General features: G+C 39.2%; 1 protein-coding gene across 4 annotated transcripts; it reads left to right on the top strand.

Moving 5' to 3' along the window:
- Positions 1-491: 491 nt before the first annotated feature.
- On the top strand, positions 492-27388 carry SOCS6 (suppressor of cytokine signaling 6). Of its 4 annotated transcripts, none has more exons than XM_032182588.1 (2): positions 492-577; positions 25526-27388. In XM_032182588.1, the coding sequence occupies exon 2, from the start codon at positions 25651-25653 to the stop codon at positions 27253-27255; it is 1605 nt and encodes a 534-aa protein (XP_032038479.1). In that variant the 5' UTR covers positions 492-577; positions 25526-25650; the 3' UTR covers positions 27256-27388. The 4 variants fall into 4 exon arrangements, with proteins under 4 accessions (XP_032038479.1, XP_032038482.1, XP_032038481.1 ...); XM_032182591.1 differs by lacking the exon at positions 492-577 and adding an exon at positions 4396-4501; XM_032182590.1 differs by lacking the exon at positions 492-577 and adding an exon at positions 13447-13745.
- Positions 27389-27869: the final 481 nt, after the last annotated feature.

Raw genomic sequence — 27869 nt, 5'->3', positions numbered from 1 at the left:
GCCGCCCCCCGCAGGCTCCCCGCGGCCTGCCCGAGCCCCGCGGCGCGGAGCGGCCGAGCCCGGGGGCGGGGAAGGGAACGAAGGGAAGGGAAAAGAAGGGAAGAAGGGGCCCAGCCGCCCCGGCCGGGGCAAGCGAGGAGGCGGCGGAGGAGGCAGGGCTCGGCAAGAGGAGGGCGGGCGGCCCGGGCCCCGCCGCCCCTGCCGGCGGGCTGAAGGCGGCCTGCGGCAGGCTGCGGCCATCGCGGGCTCGCCGCCCCCGTACGCCCCTCGGAGGACGGAGGGGTGGGGGCAGAGGAGGCGGAGGAAGCGGCGGCGGCGCCAGGAACAGGGAGGCGGCGGCGGCACGGCGAGGGAGGGAGCCGGAGCCGGAGCCGGGCCGGGCCTCGCCGGAGCAACAGCAGCGCCAGCTCCTCCTCCTCCTCCTCCTCATCCTCCTCCGGCTCGGTGAGTCCCGCTCCGCCGCCCGGGAGGCTGCTCGCCGCCCAGCCCGGATGCCGGCGCAGGCCGGGCCGCGCCGCCGAGGTGCCCGGGGAAGGAGAGGCCCGCGCCGGGAGCGGGGCACCGCGGCCTCCGCTGGGTGAGCGTCCCCGGGCAGCGGGCGCGCCGAGCCCGGCCGCCCCCTCCTCCCTCCCTCCCTCCCTCCCCGTCCTGTCCCGTCCCGTGGTGGCCGCGGGGGTACAGCCGGTGACGGGCCCGGCGCGGGGCTCGGCTCGCCCGCCCGGCCCCGGCCTCTCCTCTCCTCCTCTCCTCTCCCTTTGTTTGCGCCGCTCCCCGAGCCCGCGGCGCCGCCAGGCCCTGCGGAGGCAGCGGGGCTGCGGCGCGGCCTGCACGGCGGGGGGCAGCGCCCTGGCGGGGGGCTCGGCCCCGGCCTCGGCCCCCAGCCGCTGCCCGCAGCCCCGCTTTGGGGCCAGGCTGGGTGAGGCTGTGTCCTCCCCGCCCGCCCGCCCTCGGCTTTGGGGTCCCCGTCCTGGGCAGGGCGGGTGGCCAGAGGTGGCATTTTGTGCCCCTGCCGCGGGGGCTTGCGCTCTGGAGGAGCTGTGGGGAAGGTGAAGCTGTGAATGTCATGTTATTGTTAGCCGAGGGTACGCCAAGGGCTCCTGAAGGGGCGGGAGGAGCGTTGCTCTCTGTGACAGGCAGCACTTAAAAGCTTAAAAAACTTAACACTTTTTTTTTTTTTTTTTTTTTTTTTTTTTAAACATCAGCAACCAAAAACCCCAAAACTTTTCTGGCTTTCATTGTTCTTCAAACTGCCTCTTGCATTCTCTTTCCCCAGTGGTGCCACTTCTGTCAGAAACAACTGGTTCTGGCCCATGTCCACTCATGTGCCTGAGAACAACGCCTTTCCAAAACACTGAAGTTTTAGGAGATGCAGAGAATGTTGCTGTGATGTGAGATGCGTTGACCACGACTTTCTTTTTCCTTGGTTCTTTCATCTTTTCTCCCTGTGTTTTCAAAATCACATTCACTTGGAAGGTGGTGTGTTCCAGCAGAGAATGTTACTTTGTCAAAGGAGGAGGCACTGGCAGTAGAACACACTTCAGATAGGGAAAGTGCCACTTCCAGTTATGAAATCCTTGGGCCCTTTCACGATTAGGTCTCTTTCCTACCTGCCAGTAATGCTTACACCACGTCCAACCTCTTAATACACCTGTAGTTAAAAATACCTGCTGCAGGCCTCCTTTCTTAGGGAGCTACAGGAGTACTTGAGGTATAATGCATCTGCATTTCTGCCGTGGGTAGAAAAAATAGCATTATTTTGTTTCATGTTAATAATCCTGTCCTTGGATTGTAGAAAATGTGGAAGCTTCCGTATAGCTATGGGATAAATTACTCTAGCTGGGCCAGAAGACTTAAACCACTGGAGAATATCTAGGTATTTTTGGAGTCTTCTGCAGCAAGACAGTAAACGTAGCTCACACTTTTCTATGTAACTTACCAAGGCAGATTTCAGTGTTTTCAAGTGCTTACTTTCACGTAGAGAATCTTTAATGGAGTTTTCATTTCCCATTGTATATTTCTTATTATGGCATCACACGATGGAACTGAGCTTTTACTTAAAGCAGGTTCACTTGTTGTGTATGCTGAATTCAGCACCTATTCCCTATAATCCTGCCTTATGACATTGAAACAGACATATTTTGCCCACCCCCAATTAAAATTCAATGAAACTAAGCCTTGAAATTAAGTATGAGTGATCACAGTGTAGTGTTATGTAGAGATATCTGCATTTGCTAACTTGCAAGGCTGTGGAGTAGTAGGGAAGAAACACTGTATTGTTTCCAGAGCTTTTGTGAGTGTCTTCATTGTGCTTCATTTGTGCAGCATCAAAGTGTTCTTGCGTTTTCAGGAAAATATTGCATAATTCAAAAAGTTGACATTATGAAGTCAGGAAAAAAAAAACACAACCATGTTAATTTATATTGTGCTGTTAGTTTATTTATTCTGACATTGTGAAGTTGGTCAATCAGATACCTTGGGTTACTCCTAGAGAAGGAAGTTTTGACAAAATAATAACTTGGTCCACATTGTTCTGCAGGTGGATTACACATCCCAGCTCTGCCTAGCGTGGTGGAGTGAGAGAGTGAACTCTTAATCAGGAGTTCTTCTGGAGAAGAAAGTTAATTCTTTGTGCTATTATGAAGACTTATATTCATACAGTAACTTGCACATCCCTGTTTGAAAAAGTTTTCCTAGTAGTGTTGCCTTGAGTTGACTACATATTTGCTACATATTTGCTGCAACACTGCTAGCAAAACTGAGGCCACAGTCCAGAGTAATTCCTTACTCCCCTGCCTTATTTGCTGTACTTCCTTCCTAGGGCTACACTGTGCTATTTTGGTAGCATTTGGGTAGTGCAGTGTTGTAGGGAGGTGAGTGATAACATAAAGTAGATGAAAAAGAGACTGGTCTTAGCTGGTGTGTCCCAGCTTTCTCTTGGTAGTGCTCTAATGTGTATTAGCAACAACCAGAGAGGCTTGTGATCCTTCAAGGAGGCAAATATAGTATTAGGAGTATGAAAGTAAACATAATGCAACTTGGGAGTGCAAATACTAAAGTGTACTGAGTAGAAAGTGGGCAGGATGGGGATTAAAAAGGAGAATAGAGAGTTCTTATGCAATTTAACTCTATATTTCTCAAAAGTGTTCAAAGAAGTACAGAACTTGGAGTTTGCTTTCTATTATTTTTTAAGTGAAATAGCAATATCTGGCAATGTACCTCGTCTTTGTATTTCTGCCAAAATTTAATTTCATTCCATTTTAATATATGCTTATTTTCTGGAAATACTAGTCTTCAGAAAACAATAGATGTACAGATGCAGAGCTCCCAGGTTCTTATGAACGCCTCTTGTGAGACGCTTCTATGATTCCTAGAGGCTTCCTAGCAAAATAAAAGAGTCTTGAAATTTTTCTGTGAGAATTTCAGATGGTGAGATGCATACAGTAGTGTGTTTTTTTAGAAAAACAAGAAGATTGTGCTTGTAATGGAATATTCATTGTCCATGTTTAAAAGGCAGCTTCATACCACTTAAATATTCTTCTGGTACAACAGGGTGTAAAGACAGGTGATTCACGGTAGATTCCTTCTGCTATCGATATTTCTGCATTTTTGTTTAGAAATAATTGGATTACAAATAAAAATATGAACATGTTCTAACAGAAATTCGTAGAAATTCATTTTTAAAACAATTAGTTTTGCAACAAATATTTAAAATGCTGTAACTTTGCATTTCTTTAGTGTTGCAGCTTTTTGTTTCTCCCAGTAGCTTACTAATATACTAAAACAAAAACGGCTCACCCACTTTACCCTCTCCTGATGGTTAAAACCAAAACCAAAACCTCAAGAAACTGGCCTTGAATTATTGCCCTGGATGAAAATGGGAAGCTAATAGTGTGTGAGATGTTGTCTAGTAGATCAAATATGTAAAGAAAGTTGCACAAACGTTGCTAGAGTCTACATAGACTGACATTAAAAAGGCAACGAGGCAGAATCTGATTTAGACTGCCTATTGTGAGAATTAAAATTTTCAGATCAGAGTTAGAAATTTAGCTTTCTGACTTCTTAAATTGGCTTAAGTAAAAGTTATTCCAGATTTTTTCTTCTACCAGTCTTCATGGTCTTCTGACTCTTCTGTCATGTATGGGCATGCAAACAATAAGCATCTGCAGCTCCAGATAATTTCAGCAAGGTTTTAGGTGTATGGCTTTGTAAATCTGACTGCTGTTCATTAAAGGCTGTAATAGAGTTTCAAGGACCTATCTTTACTATTAGGACTTTATTTTTTCTTCTTTTTTCTTTTTTAAAATAAACTATTATTTGTCATTATTTATTTTTTTCTGGAAAATATTGAGATAAAATACTTAGAAATGATTTGCCCTTTTCAATGTCCTTAATCACTCACGTAACACTTTGAATTCTCAGGAACTCTGCTTCATTTATGAAAAAGATGTAAGCCACATGTTACCTAAGAAATTGTTCCTGGGTTGCTACATTGCCAAGAAAAGTATGTAAGTTAAACATAAATCTTTGTTTAGTGCGGATGCAAGCATGTTAGCTCTGTCATTGTTCCTCTGACTTTAAAACTCCATTGAAAGAGTATGAAAAATAATCTTGTTTGCAGTTAATCCCAACCTGAAGATGTCATATGTAGATATCCAGGTGCTGCTCTCCAAACATTGCTTCCTATTGTGTATACACGTATATAGTGCACACAGAGCACATGAACTTTCTGGTCTTCTGATGAAACAGTCATTTATTTTGTGATTTGCCAAGTGCAGTAGGTTGGCAGTTCTAGAAAATCTTAGATTTGTAAAGTAAGTGGGCTTTTTGTTATAAACACCAAATAATTTTGCTGTAAACTGCTGTAAAAGTTTTGGATAAGAGCCATTTTCTCTGGCAATGAAGGTATAAATAGATGTTACAGTGTTGTTTTCTTTTCATAGCTCATTAAGTGGTCTCTAGTTTAAAAAAAAAAAAAAAAAAAGTTAAACAATGAAAATGAACCTCTGAGTATTGTTAGGTAAACCATACGGATATGTGGTATTTTTCTTTGCTTTCCAAAGCAGTATTTAATCAGCAGTTGTATTTGTATTATTTAGCTTGCACGGTATGAGATACAGATCTGTAAGAGGACTTGTGTAAGGTTTTAATGGTCTTGAGATAATGTGGTGAACACAGCTAGCAGATAAATTGATGAGTGTCAGGATTTGAGACCACAGAGTTAATACCTTGGTTATTGTTCCTCAAGGACATTCGGTATTATTTAAAGCAATACATAGATTGTTTCTCTTGATGACAAAATTGTTGGAAATGAGATTCTAGTCAGGCTTGGTTTTGCAGTGTGTGATCTCTGTTTTTCTTGAGTAGTTTTATTCTTAATTAATCCTGACGTTCTGTGGTAAATGTGCTAAAACAGCAGTTTGTAGGAGTCTTGAGTAGGTGATTTTTTTTTTTCCTTCTCTAAAGCAGTCTGTATTCCTCAAATAAGTTGAGAATAAATTACTAGGCTACTCCAAACGTTTCCAAAGTGTGCTTGTTTGATCCTGAGCTGTGTCTGATAGAGTGGTCAAGCTTGCTTTCCTTTTTGTTCCTTCTGATTTAGGGAATCCCCAGACTTTGCCTTGGGAAGTGCTATAAGACCTGGGCGGTTAAAAGCTGTTAGTGTTAACTGTGTTTCTGGCATTAGTAATGGGTTTGAATACTCTTAAAATCCTTTACCTAATTACCAACCAAAAGAGAATGTATCAGATTAGTAGGTTTATTAACCGAAATAAAGAAATGGAGACTGGTAGCATCGGGTAGGTTTTTGATTACAGAAAGTGTGCCTTCCAGGGTGAGATTTGTAGAAGCTGTATGCCAAAAACAGGATAGGCAGCTTTTTCAGGATGACACTCGTCTTTCAGGCACTGGTGAGAACTCTGTGACTGAGGAATTCTCACTGGATTCACTGAACAGAAGCTGTTTGTGCAAGCATATTGGTTTTGATGAAACTTGTACTTGGAAAGGCTTCCAGGCTGGAATTTTGGTCAGCCCAAGGAGACTGATTCCAGAATAGTTGGTTTGTGCATTCAGAGGTACAAGTCTAGGTTTTATGTAAGATCTCAGGTCTGGGTCTGTATAAGGTAGGAGTCTCATGGCATTTCCACCCCCCCCCCCCTCCTTTTCCCTGTTCTCTGTTTGGTGGAAAAGAGGCAAGAACCAAATCTCATCCAATGCTTTCTGAAACTTTGACTTTTCTCCTCATCTTGGCTTTTGAAAAGAAGAGAGCTTTTGGCTAATAATAAGTAATGCTGAGAAGTAATAAGGGATTAACCATTGACCTTTGGCATGATTTTGTGCAAAAAACCCTAGCTTCTTGGGGGAAAACTTAAACGCAAATGTAATTATTCTTCAGTCCCTTGCTGAAGGGTTAAAAGAGCCTGTGCTGACCAATGTATTAGCCTTATTTACAATTTAATCCAGTGATGGTAGAACAAGGTGAAGGGGAGCTATGTTAGTACTGAATCAGATGCTTTATATACCCCCCAAAAACAAGTGCTTTTTGGAATCTGCTCTATTTTAAATGGTTTGACATGGAAAACAGGAACAGAAAGTGTGTGTATGAACATTGAAAAGTGTGTGCCTATTCTCATGTTTTTTAATTGGGTTAATACATTTTTTATAGTGTGTGTAAGTTTAAATTTTTGTCAGAGAGAACAGGAGAAAAAACAGAGTCTGTGTGCATTTATATGTCTGTCTTTTTTTTTTTCATGCTTGAAATTTCAAGCTTAGCAAGCTTTTGCAGCAGGACTCCTATATTCCTGGCTCTGCAGAAATTTGACCTTAGTCTGGAGATAGCTATCTTAAGGGCTTTGAGTTTGTATAAATTTCATGTAGCATGTTACTTCGTATAGACAGTGAAAACTTTATCTTTGATCCCGCACATGAGAATTTATACACCAATGTGAAGTTGCCTGGTATAAGACCCCAGTTCTTCAAGTGCAAGCTAAGAGTAATGTACAGTGAGCATTCCCATTGAGTTAAATGTCTGCCCGCAGTTAATTAATCTTTGTTGGGCTGAGTGTTAATATTGGGAAAATCAGTTTGTTTAGGGCTGTGTGGAAAATTGTTATTAAAAAAAAAAGAAACAACAGCTACCACTGACAAAACAAACTTTTAAAAAAAAAAAAAAAAAAAAAAGGAACACAAATTCCCCTCCCCTCTGAGCTTTCCAGTGCGCATCATGACAAAACAGTGTCTGTCTAAAAACTTTAACATATGCTTTCTCCATTTGATGTGCTGCTTGGGGTAGCAGGATGTCTCTGTCTGCAGGTGATTAGAGTGTAGGAGGGGAAAAAAAAAAAAGCAATCCCTGATCTTAATCATGAATAATTAAAAGTTTCTCTAGTTTTGACCCCAAATTAGAGAATTTACATGTAGACCAAGCTTTGTCAGAACGGGTGTAGTCTTGTAAAAAGGTTTTATTCTGGCAAATTGGGACTTCATTAAAAAGATTGCTAAGCAGCCTTCCCCAGGCAGACAAAATTCCATTCCTATTCTGGTCAATGGGCTGGCTGTGCCCTGTTAATGTATGTGGGTTTTGCTGTTGTTCTTTCCAAAAAGCACCCTCTAGACTTTAAAGGATTGTCAATTGTGAAAACCTGTTTAATGTTTCTCCTCGTGTTTTAAGGGAAACAAAGTAGTAAAGTAATTTTACGAGATTATATGGAGATAATAATCTCTGTACAGGTGTGTTTACCCTGTATATTTGACAGTACTTTGAGCACAGTATTTCTACTGTTACCCATATATGGCTAGGGTCTAAACCATAAAAAAGATAATTAGCTTATTCTTTGTTCTTTTTGGGCCTTCTGCCAGTGACAATGGGAAAGAAAATAATTCAAATAAGTTATGCTTTACATTCTCATTTTCCCAAATGTAGCATTTGGATTACTGTCTGCAGTGGATCCTAAGAACTTGGAAAAGCAGTCAGACCATCGGCAGGAGGTGCCAGGATCAACTTTCTGGTCAACAGATCCAGGTTCTGGGTGTTCCAGGAGCAGCTGCTCACTTCGGGAGGTACCTTGAGTTTCTTGGGGCCCAAGAAACTTTCCTCTGGGGCCCCAACCTGACTGGGATCCCACAGTCACAGAATTACAGAATTGTAGGATATCCAGGTTGGAAGGGACCCACAAGGATCATTGAGTCCAACTCCTGAGTCCCCAAAGGACCACCCAAAAAATCAGACCATGTGTCTGAGAGCATTGTACAAATACTTCTTGAACTCTGGCAGGCTCTGTGCCATGACCACTTCCCTGGGGAAGTCGTCAGTCATCAAACATCAAGAAGGAAGTTTTCTCCTGTTCTCTGTTTCTTTCTGCTGGCTTGTCTATGAAATAACCCTCACTTTCATTTCATGATCTGGATCTGCCTTATTGACCATGAGAGACTCAGCTTCAGTGCCTGATTCTCTTCAGTACTGCTTGTATAAAATTGGTGAGCTTGAGGTTAAAAGTGATCCTAGCCTAATCTTTCTGTATGCATTTTAATACAGATACCAATTTTATTTTTTAAGTAAGGAATATGCAGTTAATAAAAGAATCACAACAGTTTAGAAGTATCATTTTCAAATGTCTTATTAGGGATTTCATCTTTCATAAAGCTTTAAAACTGTCTCATCATTGTTTAGCAGTTGACAGGCTAGTTTATGAATCATGGAGAGTCCAAATAAAATGGTGGAGATACCGGAAATAGAATATATGGGAACGAGGGTTACACTAAAAACAATTTGGAATCTTAGTAGTGGAAAAGAGAACAGCATTATGAGCCTTCTTCAGTCTTGTTTTCATGTGCTGTACTCTAAGGAACCTGATCATCCATGATCTTTCTCTATGTGGAACATTTTCTGGTCCTGAAGATTCTGAAACCGAATTCAAATCAGTAGTGAAGCTTTACATGTTGTTGTTGTTTTACTTAAGTATAGGTTCACTAGAGCACAGTGGGAAGAATGTGATTAGCTATGTTAAAATAATCTTAGTATTTCAGTGGTTTGATGCTTGAAAGAATGACTGAGCATTTCCTCCCAACGCCTCCAAATTTGATTTTATTTAGAGCTTAAAATGGTTACTGGGTTCCTTAGAAAGGAAGATGTGGGCATTAGAGAGTTTGCGTGCTTATTAAATATTATCAGATCTAGTAATTTTATGATAAGCACTCAAATAAGAACAAATGACAGGGGAAAATCTTTTGAAGCAAAAGGAATGCTTGGGTTTACTTTGAGATTAATTGTTGAAAGGCAGTTTAAATTTGGTCTTGCTCACCAAAGTTAAGAGATTTTTTCCCCTTGCAGAATATACCAAGTAAGTCCAACCTAGTGGATCACTTTCCATATACTGTTAGCATAATTGATTAGTAAAATTGGATTAAAATTAATATTTTTCAACTTTACGAATTAAGTTGCTTCTGTATTGTACTAGCTTGCGGTGACCACAATTTGTAAGCCTCTCAGTGTTTATTACTGCCTTTGTCTCTAAAAATCAAATGCTTTTGTTTAGTAGTAATGGGAAATGGTAAGCTTTCTTCGTCAGTAAAAGGCATTAAGGCATATGAGAGAAGTCAGCACTTCTTTATTTTGTTAAAAAAACATTTGGACTTTGGTTTAAAGAAGGTTTAAGACAAAAATTCTTATTCAAACCTTCTTTTATAATACTAACTGCTAATATGATTTGTATGTAACCAGCAAGATTGTGGGAGGTACTCATGCAGTGTTGCACATGTTTATTTTTCTGAGCGTAGCGGCTCTTTCAGCTTTAAGCTCTAGGTGCTAAAAGGCATGGTGAAGATGGAGTTAAGAATCTGTTTGGTAACTATTTTGTTTGGATAGAGCATTCCTACTAACTTGGAGAGAGAGAAAAACATATTCACTTGGGAAGAAATTATTTAAAATGTTTTTCCAATAATGCTATATATGTAACCTTTTCCTTGGGTTAAGCTTTTCCCTTCTGTTAAGTAGCCAGAACAAACCAACATTAATCTCAGTTGAATTGCACCTTGCTAAAAAGCGTAGGTGTTCCACAATAGAAATGATATGCGAACATAACTATGTAAGACTGGGTTCTTTACACTTGATGTAAAATTCTCTTTTGCCTTTAAAATCAATTCCTAAGTGAGTGAGTGGAGTTGTTGTTACTGGTCTTTATTGTGGACCATGTATTAGATAAACATTGGGTCCACATGATAAAAATAATCTACAATACAATATAAACCTAAATATATAATTATCTAAAACTTGCCTTGTTTGTGCATACAGGTTTTACGGGCTGCAAGAAGTCCAGTCTGCATTTCCCAGTGATGTGAAATACCGGATGTACAGCTTGGTAGCTAAAGCCTTTGCTTGGAGCATAAGAAAGCCAAGTTACTCAGTTCTGCCCCTTCTGTAACAGCGGCTGCCTCAAACACCATCCTGTTGGTTGCTCTGAAGTACAGAAAGCTTTCTGTCTGTTCTTTTAAAGCTCTTCTTGTCTGCAAAAGGTTAATGGAGCTGAAAAAGGAAGGGCTAGGGAAGGTATATATTCTCTCAGCCCAGTGGCCTAAGGAACTGCGGTGGAGGGGGGAAACCTGAGGCTGACCTTCTGGTCCAGTTCATCTTGCATCTTACTCTATCATGAAGAAATAGTTTATCATAATCAAGAATAAGTGAGAATTTAGCCCTCCATGATGGCTGGGACCACTGTTCAGGTTGCTAAAATTTGTAGTTTGGTTTTCCCATGGAGCAAAGTCTTTATGTGATGTGGAGAGATACAGTGATCATTTATCTACTTACCACGGTGTCCAGAAAAAGAAGCAGTTGACACTGTCCTTTATTCAGCATGATTCTGTGAGGTGCTTCATGTTTCCCTTCCAGAACGTGCCTTAGGAGCTATGTGAACGCACAGCCATGAGTTAGGCATTGATACAGTTCTGCTCAGATGAGGTACTTAGGGGGATTGTTTTTTTTTTGTTTGTTTGTTTTTTCCTTGCAAAAATAAGGTTAAGGACTGCAGAGGAAGTTTCAGCTAAAAAACAATAATAATAAATTGGAATTTAGGTACTTCCTAATAAAGCAGTTCCCCACATGTGAAGGGTTTTAATGAACATTTTAAATATCAGGTCCTAATTTCTGTGGGCACCTAAGGAACCTGACTCTTCTAGTATGCCCTGGGTATTTGAAGTGATTTTTGGAGAAGTTACTTATTCTTCGGTACTGAAAGTAAAAATCTTAACTTGGACAAAAATCAGATGCTTTATCTCTATTTTAGATAAGACTGGTTTTAGTTTTGACCTTTGCAGTTTGTCAAAATGTACTTTGCTTTGAATTGTATTTTTGGAAAGCAGGCCACCAACCTCAGATCTGTTGTGTCATAGGCAGAATGTGGTAGGAATCGTGAGAATACTCTGTGCCTTGCTGGAGTCACCAGTTAGCAAACGCAGAGTATTTTTCATGTAAGACTTAAGCTCTGGAGAAGAATGTTGTTGGCCTATTTGTCAGTCTGAATTTACTTTCTTTGCAGGTTGCAACTTCGTTAATGGTTTAGATAACCTTGTATCTTGGTATCTTGTTCTTTGTTTTTCTGCATCTGTATAATCCCTTGAGATATATACTGCTGGTGGATCTTCTGATTATTATAGGGTTACCTGATAATCCTTTGTACTGTAAGATGGGTAATTCATTTGCTTATTGCCTTGATAAACTTTAAGCAGTTGGGCTGAAAAGAATTTAAAATTCAGCAGGCGTTTTATAAAGTTTCGAAGAATATCAGGAAATAGAATCATTACTAAAGAGAGGACAGGGATAGAAGCTATCCTGAAAGGTTGGGTATGTCTCCTCAGAATGATGAAACCCAAGGTCCTGTGTTCGCCTATTTCTGTATTGTCAGCAAATTCCTGAAAAGGACCACGGGCTTAACTGATTGATCTCTTGCAGTGGATGACAGTTGGCTGCTGCTGCAATTAACTACTCGAGTCACACCCATTTTGTTCTGTTGTCACCATATACTTCCATGGAGAAATGAGGGAGGTTTCAGTTTTGAGTAAGCAATTGTTCAAAACCCCCTACAGGTCAAGCCCTCCCTGTCCCAAATCGCTCCACGTCACAAAAATTCAAAACTCAGGTTTCAGAATGAAAGGGCCTTAATTTGGCCTGCTGGTGCACATATATTATTATTCAGCTTATGAATCTGTCTAAAAGAGTGGAAATTGAACTCTCCATGTTCTGTCTCATGAAATGCTGAACAGAGCATTGAATGCTTACGTATTAACAAGTGTCAGATACAGAGACAGAAAAAAATTCCTTAGTGAAGCCAATAATTCTGTTTGTGAGCTCTGGAATTTGGAGTTTAATTAGTATGCTGTAAGTAAATGATGGGATCATACACTTCAAAGGGTGATGAAGAGTAAAATTAATGTAAACATTTTTATTCTGTGTATGAGGCAAGGCAGAAGAGAATTGCTCAGGCAACTCTTCTGGCTTTTCTCAACTTCACAGTTCTTGAACTCTGAACCTTTATGAAGTTTTTCTACTATGTTTCCTATATAAATAGTTCAGATAAAGGATACAAAAGCAAGTTTTGCAGTATACTGTTTAAGATTGAAAACAAAGGATTTTGCTCACCATTAGAAGTTGTTATAGAAGTTGCCTTTGATTGGTTTAGTGTTTATTTTTCTGGGAAAGTAAAATTGCTAGTGCAACTGACTTTACTATTTATTTCTATTTCAGAAATAAAAATCAAAATTTGAATTCATCTGATATATAGAAAATGTTTTCAATTCTTAATGTTCTTGCCTTATTACATTGATATAAAAGGTATTGCTTGAGCCTTTCTCGTTTTGACAGCTGCCTGTAATATCTTGGTGGTTGGGGGTAAACATTTTTTGTCTGTGCTACAGTGAATGAGGTTTGTGAAACACATGGCTCTGTAAGGAATGGAACTGTTTAATCCCAGTTTCCTCCCTGGTTCTGGAGATATTTCTGAACTGTCAAGAAACCTTTTCCTGTATTTTGAGATGTCCGTTCCTTGGATTTTATATATAAATATAGATATATGTTTCATATATAAGAATATACGAATTTTTGCTGTGGCTGCTCCCTCAGTTGAGGCTGTCTGCTGAATTGATTAAAACATTGTTTGGCAGTCCTGACTGGGGATGCAGTGTATACAGACAGAAAGAGCTATGCTTGCTCAAGCTTTGTTTCTATAGGAAGCAAGGCAAAAGCAAACTATACATGTATTCATTGAATTTAACTCTGAACTTTTCACAGCTGGTTAGGGAACTCGGTTGCTTGAGTAGTAGCTGTACTTTTTGAGCTACTGTATAACAGTGTTTTACCTAGTTGCTGTTTTTTCAAGGATTGGGAAATCCCAGCTTGACTAAAAGTAGTTACTTAAATTTAGCCAATGAATTTTTATCTCAGGTGAAAGACTTCATGTTTCACTTAACATATATTTCTCTTTAAATCTGTCTTACAAGGAGTGGTGGCATATACTTTCATGTTGTTTGTGCTAGTGGTGTGCATTCGTAGTAAAACAATTGGTTATTGCTTTAGAAAAATGTGTTTAATAAATCAATGAATAAAAAAAGGTGTGTGGATTTTGCGCACACAGAAATTAGCTTTCACTTCACACGCTTGGGAATTTATAGAACGTCAGCTGTCAATTTTTGTATTGTTTCAGAATTTTCCACTGTGAGAAATTAAAGGAACCAAGTGATATAGTGTGCATACAAGAGCGAAGGTATGGATATAGGAGTCTGCGTAAGTGTGAAACATATTAAATCATTGAGCTGTATGGAAAATGAGTGCCTTCTTATGGGGCAAGTGTTGTGTTGATATTAAACTCTTTTGTATAGTCTGGAGGAGAAGGGTGCTATCTTTGTGGTGTCCTTGGACCAATTAATTGTATTTATCTTTCTAATAATTAAGTGAAGAAAGTCTGGAAACAGATCAGTTCCATCCTCTCTGTGATTCTGAGGAAAGTCTTTATTAATTGCTGCCTCTTCCTTTGCACACTTTGAGGTCTCTCCTGGTTTATGAACTTTATATGGGTGCTATAATGAAAGATCTTCCCACTCTTCTCTTTAATCAAGGCCCTGTGCTCTCTTTCCCCTCAGACCATAAATGGGTCCACTTAATCTTTCTATTTATGTAGGGGGTTAACTGCATTATAAAGGATTGCTGCATCTTAGCCTAAATTGAGAGGATGGAATGGTATCTTCTAATGAAAGAAAGCTTTTATTGTTATTGAAAGTGGCAGCATGGTAGATGTGGCGAGGGTGATAGCTGTGAAGATCTCAGAGAGCCTGCCTGGTCATGTGGATTTAAAGAGTGTTTCAGCCCCAGACAGAAACTAATCTAGTTGAGGTTAATTTGAAGCCACAGGTGCAGCCTTAATGAATTGCAAGATCCAAGACAGAGTGGTGGGTACAAAGTGGTGTAAGACCACAGTGTATTGCCATTTTCACAAACCTTCTAGACAAGCTGAAAATTGGAAAGTGAGTCTTAGTTCAAGCACAGGTCCTGAAAAAGCCAGATTTTTAAATTATTATTTCTTTATAATACATTTTCCAACTAGTCTCTATGTTTATTTTAAAAGCTAATTTCAGCTTCTTTTGTTCCAACTTGTGTATGTGTTAAATTTCTGTGGAATAAGAAAATTAAAGAAAAAAGGTATGAAACTCTTAAGAGTTTGTTACTAGGGGAGTAGATTAGATATCTAAATTTGGATTATTGCTTGAAGAAAATCATGTTCTTACCATTTAATTAATAAGTTCATGAGATATTTTGACAAAGTTGATTTTTCTCCCTGACATTTTGCAACTGATTGTACTACCTTGAAAGAATTGTTACAGAATGTTTATCTGTTTTTTCACATCTTTGAAACCAGTTGATGTCCTTTGTAGGAGCAAAGTTCAGTATACCTACATATATTTCCTCTTTGTCTGTCAGATAAGTATAAAATAAAGTGAGAAAGTGAGCAGTTTATAACTTGATGCTCAAGATGTTAGTCTAGTTTTTCAAATAAGTGCAACGAAGCCATCACTTGACTAGAGAACAGGCTTAAAATAAAAGTTAGTTTTAACTTGGATTTTTCTATGCATGTGACTTCATACCTCTCCTGACTTGTTCCTTAGGTTTTTCATTCCCGCTTGTCAAAAAAAAAAAAAAAAGAGTATCCTATGTTGTGATTAAGGAAAACATCATTACTGTTGCCAGTCAGACTTCTTGCTTGGTGCTAGAATGTGTAAACACTACTTCCTCCAGATTTCAACCTATATTTCATTTTCATGTCAGGTGAACTAGACAGGCAGAAGCAAATGTGATTATTATTACAAATTATTAGCTCTTAATTTAAGGAGAACGGCAACGTAAAATCTTTATACTGGCAAGTAGCGTATACATTACTTTTGTCATGTATATGGTGATCCTGTGTAAGTGCTGTAGGTTTTAACAGAAAAATGGTCCGAGGCTTCTGTTTTTGTTACCTTTCCTGAATTTTCCTCCTGCTCCTCATATTATGTTCCTTTCTTTTCTAGTACTATTTTTGGGGATGCAGAGAAACATGCACCTGTGTTAACTGAAAGATGAGTTTCTGTATTGTCCTTTCAATACGTATCTAGTGGAGTGGATTGGTGATGGAGATTTGGTCTAAGAAGCTGAATGTTTCCTCTGATAATGTAGGAAAGATCATTTTTGGTACCTGTTTTGTCTCCTCATCAAAGTGATCTGGCAGTAGGCCCTTTTCAGCTGTTTTTGTGCATGTTTAAGGAAGTTACATACACTGATGATGTTTCCCTATTTGTAGTAATACTAGCATGAATTAGCCCAATGTGTAAAGGATAAACTTATACAAAAGCCACTATCAGCACAAGTGAATATGAAGTGGTAATATTAAGCTGTTGCATGTCTTCTAAATGTTTTTTTTTTCCATTTTTGGGGGGGGAAGGACTTGAAAAGTGTACCTCACAATCATGTTATTTAGTCATTAACATTAAAAGAAAGGGTCAGATTAATTCTGACCACAGCATCACTTTGAGAGAACGTTCCAATCTATTATTTCTGTCTTCTGGCACAGGCTTTAAATGGATAGACAGTGTTTCTGAAGTTACTTTTGAAATGCATCGAGATTTAAAAACAAACTGCGCTGCAAATTGGTTTGTGGTGCCTGCATCCATATGATGAGATAGGTTATGTTCTTTTTGACGTATGTTCCAGGATTCAAGCATCTGTGCGTGCTCCATAAAAAGAATCGCAGAAGTGCAAATTTTTTTTTGTGATTGTCCTTTCCCTTCTTCCTTTTGTTGTCACTGTTTTCATTTCAAACACCCTTTTTCTCAAGTAAGTAGACACAGAACCTGTTACTTGCCTAAAGCGTTTTATTACTGTAAATTGTATACTGGTTTCTACAGGTAACTTAACATAAATCTTCTAGCAAATTTATTTTAAGTTATTCCTTTTTACACAGCATGGTGATAGTCCATGGCACTGGTGCTGAGAAGCTGGTTTGTACTGCATTGCAGTCCTGCAACTTCTCTGATTCCTAAAGTAATTGTTTTAAGGTTAAAGAAGATTGCGTAAATATCTTTGTTAATCACAAAGTGTTCCCTGTTATCATGCTGAGGGTACCAGCATACCTTACAACAGAAGAGAAGCATTTTGGTGTTCTCAGGAAGAAGTGGAACAGAGGAGCCCTATTTGAAATTCTCATGTATCATCTCCCAGTAAATCTAACCTTTGCTTATGAAGCTAAACTTAATTTTTGCTGACAGTCTGCTGCAAGGCTGGCTGCTGCAGGCTTGTAGAATAACAAGAGATGAAAATTGAGCCTGACTGAGCATTATTCTCAGTCTTGGTCTGCTTCCGTACAGCTATGTGAAAAAGATTTACTTGCCCTCGACGGATTTGATTTCCAACAGTGAAACACATGCTATGCACAACAGGTTTCTTTGGTGATTTCTCTCATTTGATTCAGCAGAAATGTTTCACTTCTTCTCATTTTCAGTGACTTGCTATGCATTGATTTGCTCAGTTATTTTTGTTTGCTTGTTTTCTTCTCACTGTTCATCAGGGCCTGCAAGCTGGTTTGTAGTTTATTTTTTCCTGTATCTTCTCAGCTGTTACCAGTATACTTTGTTATCAGATGCCTGCTTAAAAGAGATTGATGGGAGATGACACTTGTGCCACTCACAGTAAGCACGGAGCAGGTAACAGTGTGCACTGTACCCCTTTGGGTTGCTGGTTCCTTGCTGGGTGCTGAGAGGTTCAGCAGCAGTGGCTGAGTGGCTGCTGCCCTGTCTGTCACCCACCCCATCCTACAGGGTCCCCCTTCCACCAGCAGTGCCGCTCTGGCAGTGCCCAAGTGCTGCTGAGCGGTTGCAGTTTTGGCCAGCTGCCCGTGTGTCAGCCAGTGCCGACTTCATTTTGCCGTGCCAGGTGAATGTGCCTGCGGCTGCCAAGGAGCAGACAAGCAGCCCAGCCTGCCACCCTGTGCAAGGGTGATGTGACTTTGGCAAGGACGGTCGCTGTTAGTGGCTGGCTTTGGCTATTGCAGTTATGCGATTATTGTAGTTACGAGGCTGTATGTACACAGATGAACTGGAATACAAAGATGCCATTTAACACTCCGCAGTTACTCCCCAGAGGAAAGCTACCAATCAGATAGAAATATTCCCTTCTGCAACCAAATATGGGAAAGAAGAAAGAACAGGACTTAGTGCGAGCAGGCATGGATTAAGTTTTAAAAAAAGAAAAAAAAGTCCAGATGTCAAGGGACATCCTTTTCCAACAGAGGCAAGCAGAGTCAAGGTACTACTAGGATTTCTTACAGGGTTCTGTTGCTGGTTATGCATAAAGTTAATTCCAGTGGTCATGGCGAAGAAAAGGCACGTAGTGTTAAGTTTTCATTATTACTTTACCCTACTTTTCTGATTTTTACCAAAGGCATACCTTGCTTATTCTTTGTTAGAAATTAGGGTTTCTCTGTGTAATACCTGTTTGGTTATAATGGCCTTTAGGGAAGCAAGCATAACTTTCCTTAGATGTTCAAATCTTAGAAGGTAGAAGTTTAAATTGGTGGTGAATAGTATCTACTTGCTGTTCAGGTTTTTGACTTGTTAACTTAAAAACAGAGGTGTTAAGTATTGAAAAGAGTACAAAATATGGCAGATGATTTCTATCTGTTCTTCACCTTGCTTATTTTATATGAAGGTGTGCACCTGAGCTTCTTCATAGTCAAGAGAAGATCAGGTATACAGGAGAGGATAAGACGGACTTTTATAAATTTCACCCTTCTGTGCTAAGACAGCATTCATCCATTACCAACCAAGTTACCACTAAAACCTGTTTTGTTGCTTTCAAGGTAGTCTAAACTTTCAACATATGAGTATGCAAAATGGAATTTACATTACTTCATTTAAAGACTCCTCATATTAAAGAATAATATAGGAATTTACTTAAAGCTCAGGGGAAGGCAAAACCTCACCATCCTCAATAAACTAATGGCAAGTCTAGTCAGAAAGCTGAAAGCTGCTATGTCATTTATATGTTCAAGAGTCATAGTGTTTTAAATAGGTATTTAATCTCCCTACTTAACGAATATTTTATATGTATGTAGCTTCTGTGACTGAAACTAGAAATAGATGTAAGGAAATATCTTGAGTTTCTTTGAGCTTTATGTTACTGGCGTGAAGAAATAAATTCCAACACTACAGAGATTTGGTTATTAAAGTAAAAGGAATGGGAAGTGTATGTAGAACAATTTCCTAGTAATTTACATCAATGCGTTTGGAATAAGTATAGATATCTGGATATTTCCAAAATACATCTCTTGAAATCTGTGTTACCTTAAGATGCTGCTGCCGAGACACCCTGCCAAATAATGTATGAATATATTTTAGCAAGAGTTTGGATGACAGTGAGGGAACACTTTCATATTTCTGCAGAAAATTAGACTAGGTTCCACCGGCTGACTAAAATGAAAATGCAGTGGCTGTTAATGCTCAGAAATGCAGAAGCTTTTGTTGTGTTTTGCTTAAAAGGATCTTTACTTTATGTAAAATATATATTTATATACTTTACAATATATAAGTGTTGTTAATAATGTAATAAATTATAATATAGTATATTACTTTTGAGTCGTGCTATGATTCTGTGGAAGAGAAACACCTTGTAGTAGTAGTACAACATTTACAGTTAATTCTAGCTTTTGTGTTTTCTTTGTAAGCTGAATTCTTTTCTACAGAACAGCAAAAACAGAATTAACAACTCTGTAGTACTGCACAAAAGCTGGAAATTAAGTTTCTAGATGTTTTCAAACATGAATTTTGATTTAAGGTGCATCTAAAATGTTAAGTTTTAAACTTCAGATACCACACAATGTTTAATGTCACAGAACTATAAAATAGCTCAGTTTGAAAGGGACGTGGGGACATCTCAAGTCCAGTGTCCTCTCAGTGCTGAGATCAGACAAGGTTTCTTTGGGCTTTATGTGGTTGGATCACGGAAAGCTACGAGGTGGAGATTACACAACTCTGGGGAATGTGTTCTGCTGCCTGACAATTCTCATGGTGAAAAAGCTTTTCCTATATGAAGTTGGAACTTGTAAATTTCGAGATATGTATTTTTCATGATTGTTCCTCCACTGTCTATGTTATTCTCTTCACATCAGCTCCATGTATAGTTATGCCAAATGTTCTGAAGCAAGATGTGCTTAACTTGAAGTTGTAAATGATGCAAGTTTTACTGTGACTCAGTATAAAGAGTAAAGATTATTATGTATTCTGATTGCCAGACTCTTCAGGAATCTTGTAGCTATGGGTGCAAAACAAAAACAATTAAAAACAAGTTTAATGCTCAACTGTTTCCCTTTATGGAAATAAATAAGCAGATTAACATTTCTTTTAGGGAAGTGTAAGTTACCTGAAGCAGCATTGATTAATAGTCTAAAGCCATGTATTGTGATGGTATTTTTAATAAAAACCTTTTTGTGACAATTCTTTGCTCAGTACTGAGTTGCTGTATATTTCTAATACGATGGGCTTTGTCACAGCTCTTAAAAGTTAATGCTGTTTTACTTTGATAGTAGTGTGTTCTGACAGCGTTTTTCATGGTATTTGTCTTGGGAAATGAGTGTATCTAACCTGGAAGTGTGAAACAGATAAGAAATGAATAAAGGCCATATAAATATAAATAATCACTTTTGGTTAGTATACTTTTGCATACAATGCATTAAGATAGGTAGGTATTTGACTGTAATTCATTGCAACCATTTTGTAGCATCAGACTGAAACTCCTCTGAAATGTTTTGAATATTCCAATTAGATTTGCACCGACTGGTATTTTTAGCTTTCATAACTTTTCATAAATCCAGCGCCACTGTAATAACAATGTGATCATGTGACTGGCTCTTCAGATAAGCATCCTGTAAAGCTTTTGGCTTTAAGTCTGTTCATTAGTAGTTCATGTTTGTGACTATATGTGTTTTTTGTCGCTTTAATATGAGGCATTCAAACTTAGTTTTGATTATTTTTATTAGGAGAAAAGGGAGCGTGGTACTTGCCAGATAGTAATCTAGTTGTCCTGACACTTCTTGTCAGGAGGCCTGTGTTTAATCAATCTGCATAGTTTTAAGGATTCTGAGATGAATTTGGGATGAAAGTTAATAAGCCAAAATTTTATTCTGACTCTTCAATCTGTGTTAACATTTCATTCTCTTCCTGAATCTGATTAATGTTCTTCTGCTTTAAATCGCAGTGTTCCAAGTATTTCTGCTTACAGTCATCAAGCTTTGGAATTGCATTAACATCCTTCAGAGTCTTTTTATAGTTACAAATACCTGCCAGAAGACTTTCCAGAGGTGTCTGTAGTTAGGCTTTTTAAATGCACTGTACAGCAGATGGCACTGGAAGAGCACATCTGTGGGAGACTTCATTGGTGCCATAACTCTTACAAAATGCTAGTGAAGCTGTTGCAGTGCTAAGAGTTGTGATGAAATTCAGCAGCTCATTTTAATGTATTCCAGGAAGGAATGCATGCTGAGCTCTTCTGTTTCAGCTCTTATAGATGCAGACAATGAAAAATTTTATACTTGCAAGTACATGAGTGTATCTTACATTGAGGACTGTTTATAAAGTGTGTTTAAACACATTATGTAATGCAGAATCACTGTGTTTTTTTGTTGTCACTTCTTAAAGTATATGCAAAGGAGAGCGTCTGGATTGATTGGATTATTTGACTTCACAGTATTTCTGCTTTTTCCTGTCTTAAATAAAAAAATATGTAAGAGATGTTGTAGTGTACAGTGATTCCCATTTATATAAGACTTACTTAGAGGCTTGCTAGGTGTGTTCCGTTTGCTTCAGAGAACTTTAACCAGGACGGTCATTCACTATATTTTATGGTCTTTTCCTGGATGAATGGGCTGGACTTCTGGGTATATGCATACTATATCTGGTTTATATTTGACCCGCAAGTTCTTATTATTCTTTATATGAAAGGAAACACTACTTGTATACTTGTAACAAGCATTTAGATGGTCAGACATTTAGCTTGATTAAAAATACTGGCTGGTAAGGTAGGCTGACAGATACAGAACACTTTCTTCTCAAGCATACTCAGTAGTCACTCTCAAACTGCAACATTTACATTTCTGCATATATGCTGCTATAGAGATTTATCTGTTGAGTTTATTTTTGGATACTGGATTTTCATTTGTAAGAACACATTTAGATACAGATAGACTAGTATGTGATAAAAACGCGTTCTTTCAAATGATTCATATTTTTGTCTAGTTATGGCTAAACCTAAAGAAATAGGTTCTTTTAGCCAATTTTTTAAACAGTTCTAATTCTCCAGAACCACTCCAATCAAAAAAATTGGTGAATTGGACAGCCATGTTCCCTCTCTAGTCAGCAATGTGATTGTTCTTTTATTTTCCCCTTGCTTAGAAGGCAGATTTGACTTTGTTTTTTACTTGTTTTTTCAGGGTTAGGAATTGCAAACAGTTTGATATATTTCCCACAAGGATGTGGGAGTGAACGTATTTCATAAAATGGAAATAATTTCAATTTGTGGATGTCAGTCAGAAACAGTTTGAGAACAACGTGGATTTTAAAAGTGGGGTTAATGTGACGCTTCCAAGACTTCTGATATTGCATACACAAGGGCACTTCATCAAATGAAGACATCTGTGACTTAACTCCATCAGTGTAGGAACTGAATAAAATCCCAAAGTTATATTTTTTTACTCATATAACTAAATGAATGTATAAAATAAGATGAAAAGAGTACTGTAAATTGCAAAGATGCCAAAATCCAAGTGGTTTAGGAATAGAAGGTCAACAAGGCATTTCAAGTTTGCTTTTAATTGACATGTAACTCTATCTGCATATGTAGCTTTTTGTTAATTACTGTATGTTTATTAGTTCTGATACCCCAGCTTTCAGGCATACAAAAAATCTGAAATGTTCAGTGTATTTGTGGTGTTTTGACACTGCTGAACAGCTGAACTCCTCCATACCGCTCTCTCACTCCCAAGGAGCAGGAGGAGAAAATATGGTGGAAAAAGCTCAAGGGCGGAGATAAGGAGAGGGAGATTGCTCACCAGTTACTGTCTTGAGCAAAACAGACTCAGCATAGGGAGTTCAATGTAACTTATTGCCTGCCACTAGCAGACTAGAGCAGTACGAAATCAAAATCCAACTAAAATCTTTCTTCCCCCCATCCACCCTCTTCTATCTCCTCCTCCTGAGCTGTGCAAGGAAATGGGGAATGGGGGCTGCGGTAGTCCCTAATGCTTTGTCTCAGCCACTCCTTCATGGTCACTTTTCTGCCCTTGCTCCAGCATGGGTCTCCCAACACAGGGTCCATCCCCCAGGAGCAAACTGTTCTAGCACAGGTCCCCCATGGGCGGCAGCTCCCCCCAGACCCCCTGCTCCTGCGTGGGCTCCTCTCCACGGGCTGCAGCTCCGGCCCAGGGCCTGCTCCTGCGGGGGCTCTCCATGGGCCGCAGCCTCCTCCAGGCCACATCCACCTGCTCCACCGGGGGCTCCTCCATGGGCTGCAGCGTGGAGATCTGCTGCATGGGGGACCCATGGGCTGCAGGGGGACAGCCTGCTCCACCAGGGGCCTCTCCACAGGCCGCAGGGAAACTGCTGCTCTGTGCCTAGAGCATCTCCTGCCCTCCTACTACAATGACCTTGGGGTCTGCAGGGGTGCTTCTCACTCCTCACTCTACCAGCTGCTGCTGTCCAGCCGTTTTTTTTTTCCCCATCCTTAAATCTGCTCTCCAGGGGGCCCAACCAGCGTTTCTCACAGGCTCAGCTGTGGCCAAGCAGCGGGTCCCTTTGGAGCTGACTGAAACTGTCAGCCCTTTTCTAACATGGGGCAGCTGCTGGATTCTTCTCACAGAGGCCACCTCTGCAGCCCGCTGCTACCAAAGCCTTGCCACTTAAACCCAATAAAGTATTCTACTCATGTTTGTTTTTCAGTACTTTCATAATTTCTAGTTCTTCCAAACATACGAAGCTCATATTAAACAGGTATTTTAAAACATGAATTTTCATGGTTCTGCGTGTATCCATCTTAAGAAAATGAAAATTAGCGTCCTGCTCTCTGGAAATACATATTCATATCACTATATTCCCTTTGAATTTTGTAACAGAAATGTTTTTTAAGGTATCAGGACTCCTCATACCCTAAGAGTTTTGTTACAATGTTGAAAATAAGTAGTAGTGAACTTCTAATAAAGTACTGGTCTTTTTTTTTTTTTTTTTTTAATTTAAGATTCTATTATTTCTTTATAGCAAGGATTGAGTCTTAGTCCCTTGTTTGTTTGTTTCCTGAACAAGCTTTTGTGATTTTTTTTCTGGTGGCATGTAAATTAGTTTACAGGCAAAAAGGAAAACGTTTAGTACTCCCCATTGAAAGAAAGTAAAGGAGATGTAGTGCCATTTAGCTTGGTAATCAAAAAGGAAGTGGGATGAACTGCAGATATTCCAAAGATGGACTAGGGGAATGTCAGAGGTTATGGCTGAGACAGAACAGGTTTCTGAAGCACAGTTGGTGGAGAGGACAAGGATACAAATCCACGTTAATCAAGCTTTTGCATTTCTGCAGTTTATGAGAACAGTGTTCAGCACCCTAGCAGCAGGCCTTTACTTCTTTTTTTCTTTTTTTTTTTTTTCCCCAAGGTATTTTGAAGTTCAGAATCCTTAGATTCCCTTCATTGTCTTTATTTAGTTTTGGATATGATTCTTTAGCCTTTGTGTTCTTAAGGTCCACAGAAGTTGGGCTGGATCAGAATAGTAATCAGTGGACTGCTGCTTGAGTGTACTAATTATTTCCCTTACATTTTTTAACATAGTTTTTGAACAGTTACTTAAGAAAAAACACGTTCGGTTGATTAAAAATGTTTCTATTCACTTTACTGTGTTCCTGTGTTGTGTGTATTATGATATCATGAGAGAAGTGGGAAGTGCACATCTCTTGCTCTATCCCCAAGGGTGCAAATACTTTTTTTTTTTTTTTTTTTTTTTTTTGAATGATTCTTGGTCTCTTCCAGCTTGCCATACGTTGCCCAGAGCCAGGCTTACTGTTGCAGTTTGTTCTGTTTGTAAAGGTATTTCTGCCATGGAAGTAGAGAATAGCTTCCCGCTCTCTCCTCTTTCCCTTGTTGTTCTTCCCTTCTCTGTGCAGAGCTGCTTGCTTTGATAGGTCTGAGCAACACCAAAGAAAAACAAGCTGAAAACTCAAGTTCAGGGGAGGGGCAGGGGGGTACATGACTTTAGAAGATGCCAGGTTGTCTGGGATGCAGTTATCTGGGAATTGAAGAGATTTGTCCACGTAGCCTTAGCAGAAGTACTAGAGAAAGAAAAACAGCAGTAGTATAAATAGGCAAGGGAAGCCAGTTATGTGGCTTCCTTTATGTCTAAAACAAAATTTGGAAATAATTTTTCTTTCATAGAAGTTTAGGAGGGGACTTCCATTGTTTGCTCTAAATAGATGTTATTTTGCTGTTTATTTCCCTCAGTTTTCTTTGACTAGAGTTAATTTTCTTATAATTATATATGATAATTGCTCAGCTGTCCTGTGTAAAGAAGGTATGACCATGGCTGATCACAGTTTTACCTGTATGTAGAAAACATGTTGGGTAGAGTATCTTAGTTTTATGTTTTCTAGTTATTTTTGTGGGGGGCTTTTTTAGATGCCTTCTGAAAAAGAGGGGTGTTTCTTTGCTTGGAAATTTTGCATACGTGCATTAAATATATGTGCATGTGATGTGTGTGTATTAAAAATAGTATAGTAAAAGCTGAATAAATTGTGTAGATCAAGGCTCTAGTAGCACATTCACTTTTTAAGCCTCATTGATTTCCAAGTCAGCTCTCTATATTTACTTTTATTTGATGCTCATTACTTAAGTACTTCAGTTTTTGTTTTGTTTGGAGGAAAAAGAAAACACCCTTATGGGTAATTTTTCAAATATTTCTTTTGTGAAGTTAATTGTATTTTATTTGCTTCCAGGAAATGGCTCTTGAAGTTAAATGAGGCTGGATAAAACACGTAAATGAAGCAGAAGCTGCTCTGCGTGTGTTAGGGCTATATCACCACGAGCACTGCTGATCAGCCAGACTTGGTAACTTGTCATAATGAAGAAAATTAGTCTCAAAACAATTCGCAAGTCCTTTAACTTAAATAAAAGTAAAGATGAAAGTGACTTTGTAGTGGTTCAGCAGCCATCGTTAAGTGAATTTGGAAAAGATGACTCCTTGTTTGGCAGCTGCTATGGTAAAGATTTGGCTAGCTGTGAAGTCAATAGTGAAGATGAAAAAGGAGGCAAAAATAGATCAAAAAGTGAAAGCTTAATGGGTACGTTAAAAAGGAGGCTTTCAGCAAAACAAAAGCAGAAAGGCAAAGGCAGCACACCATCTGTAAGCTCTGCAGATGATGACACCTTTTCTTCCTCATCTGCTCCAATAACCTTCAAAGATGTGCGAGCTCAAAGACCTCTGAGATCCACTTCCCTCCGTAATCACCATTACAGTCCAACTCCGTGGCCCCTTCGACCTACAAATTCAGAAGAGACTTGCATCAAAATGGAAGTCAAAGTCAAGGCTTTGGTCCATTCTTCTAATCCAAGCCCAGCACTGAATGGCGTTCGAAAGGACTTCCATGACTTGCAGTCAGATAACGTGTTCCAGGAACAAAACAATGCATTAAAAAATACAGAATCTCAGAATGGGGACTTGCATCTTCATATTGACGAACATGTGCCTGTAGTTATTGGATTAATGCCTCAGGACTACATTCAGTATACTGTGCCTTTAGATGAGGGAATGTATCCTTTGGAAGGATCACGTAGTTACTGTCTGGATAGTTCCTCACCCATGGAAGTTTCAACTGTTTCTTCTCAGGTGGGGGGAAACTCTTTCCATGAAGAAGAGAGTCAAGTGGATCAGGATGTAGTCGTTGCACCAGACATCTTTGTGGACCAGGCGGTGAACGGTTTGTTGATTGGTACCACAGGAGTCATGTTGCAAAGCCCAAGAGTTAATCACAGTGATGTCCCTCCACTCTCACCTTTGCTACCTCCAATGCAGAATAATCAAATCCAAAGGAACTTTAATGGATTGAATGGCACAGATGCCCATGTGGCTGAAAGTATGCGCTGCCATTTGAATTTTGATCCTAACACTGCCCCTGGAGTTGGAAGAGTTTATGATTCTGTACAGAACAGTGGCCCTATGGTTGTGACAAGTCTAACGGAAGAACTGAAAAAACTTGCAAAACAAGGGTGGTACTGGGGCCCCATTACGCGTTGGGAGGCAGAGGGAAAATTAGCTAATGTGCCTGATGGCTCGTTTCTTGTTCGAGATAGTTCTGATGATCGTTACCTTTTAAGTTTGAGTTTTCGTTCACACGGAAAAACGCTTCACACTAGAATTGAACATTCAAACGGTAGGTTTAGCTTTTATGAACAACCAGATGTGGAGGGGCATACATCTATAGTTGATCTAATTGAACATTCAATCAGGGACTCTGAAAATGGAGCTTTCTGCTATTCGAGATCCCGATTGCCTGGATCTGCAACTTATCCAGTGAGACTAACAAATCCAGTATCTCGGTTTATGCAGGTGCGTTCTTTACAATACCTGTGTCGTTTTGTAATACGTCAGTACACCAGAATAGACCTGATTCAGAAACTGCCTTTGCCAAACAAAATGAAGGATTATTTACAGGAAAAGCACTACTGAAAGCTTATGGGAATCTTGCATCTTGCACTTTGGGAACAACAACAACAAAAAGAGATTGAATTACAGTTTACAGACTTTCATTATTATCAAAATCTTTTGCTGCCATAACAATTTCATTTTTTGTGTGTTAAAGAAAATTAATGCATTTGGATTTATGTTTGTTTTTGGGTTTTTGTGTATTTTGGGGGGCTTTTTTTTTTTTTTTTTTTTTGAAAAGAATGATCTCAAGTTTATTTTTAGAAGTGTGAAATAGCTATCTTTCATCAATGTGCAGATTAATCACAATGTGAATGATCAAATTCTCCTTAATTTCCCCCAAGTCCTTTGCTGCTATCCACTGTGATTTTTATGCATTGAAAGCACATTTCATGTGTATTCAACCATAAGTAAAAGTCAAATGAAACTTGTTGAATGGATTTTTTTTTTTCTTTAAAATAACCAGTTTGAAAAAGATGATCATGGATAAAAACATATAGGTATTCTAAACTAAAGAATTTACATCTATGCTAACAATGATTTCCTAGTATCTTAATTATAAATTTCTACAGAGATATGCCCTAATGTAAAATTTAAAGAGTTGTGGGATAAGAACATGGTTATGCAGCATATCTTTC

This window comes from Aythya fuligula, chromosome 2, assembly GCF_009819795.1.
Source record: "Aythya fuligula isolate bAytFul2 chromosome 2, bAytFul2.pri, whole genome shotgun sequence".
NCBI classification, from domain to species: domain Eukaryota; kingdom Metazoa; phylum Chordata; class Aves; order Anseriformes; family Anatidae; genus Aythya; species Aythya fuligula.
Note: the sequence above shows the minus strand (reverse complement) of the source record. Positions and strands in the feature narration are given on the sequence as shown.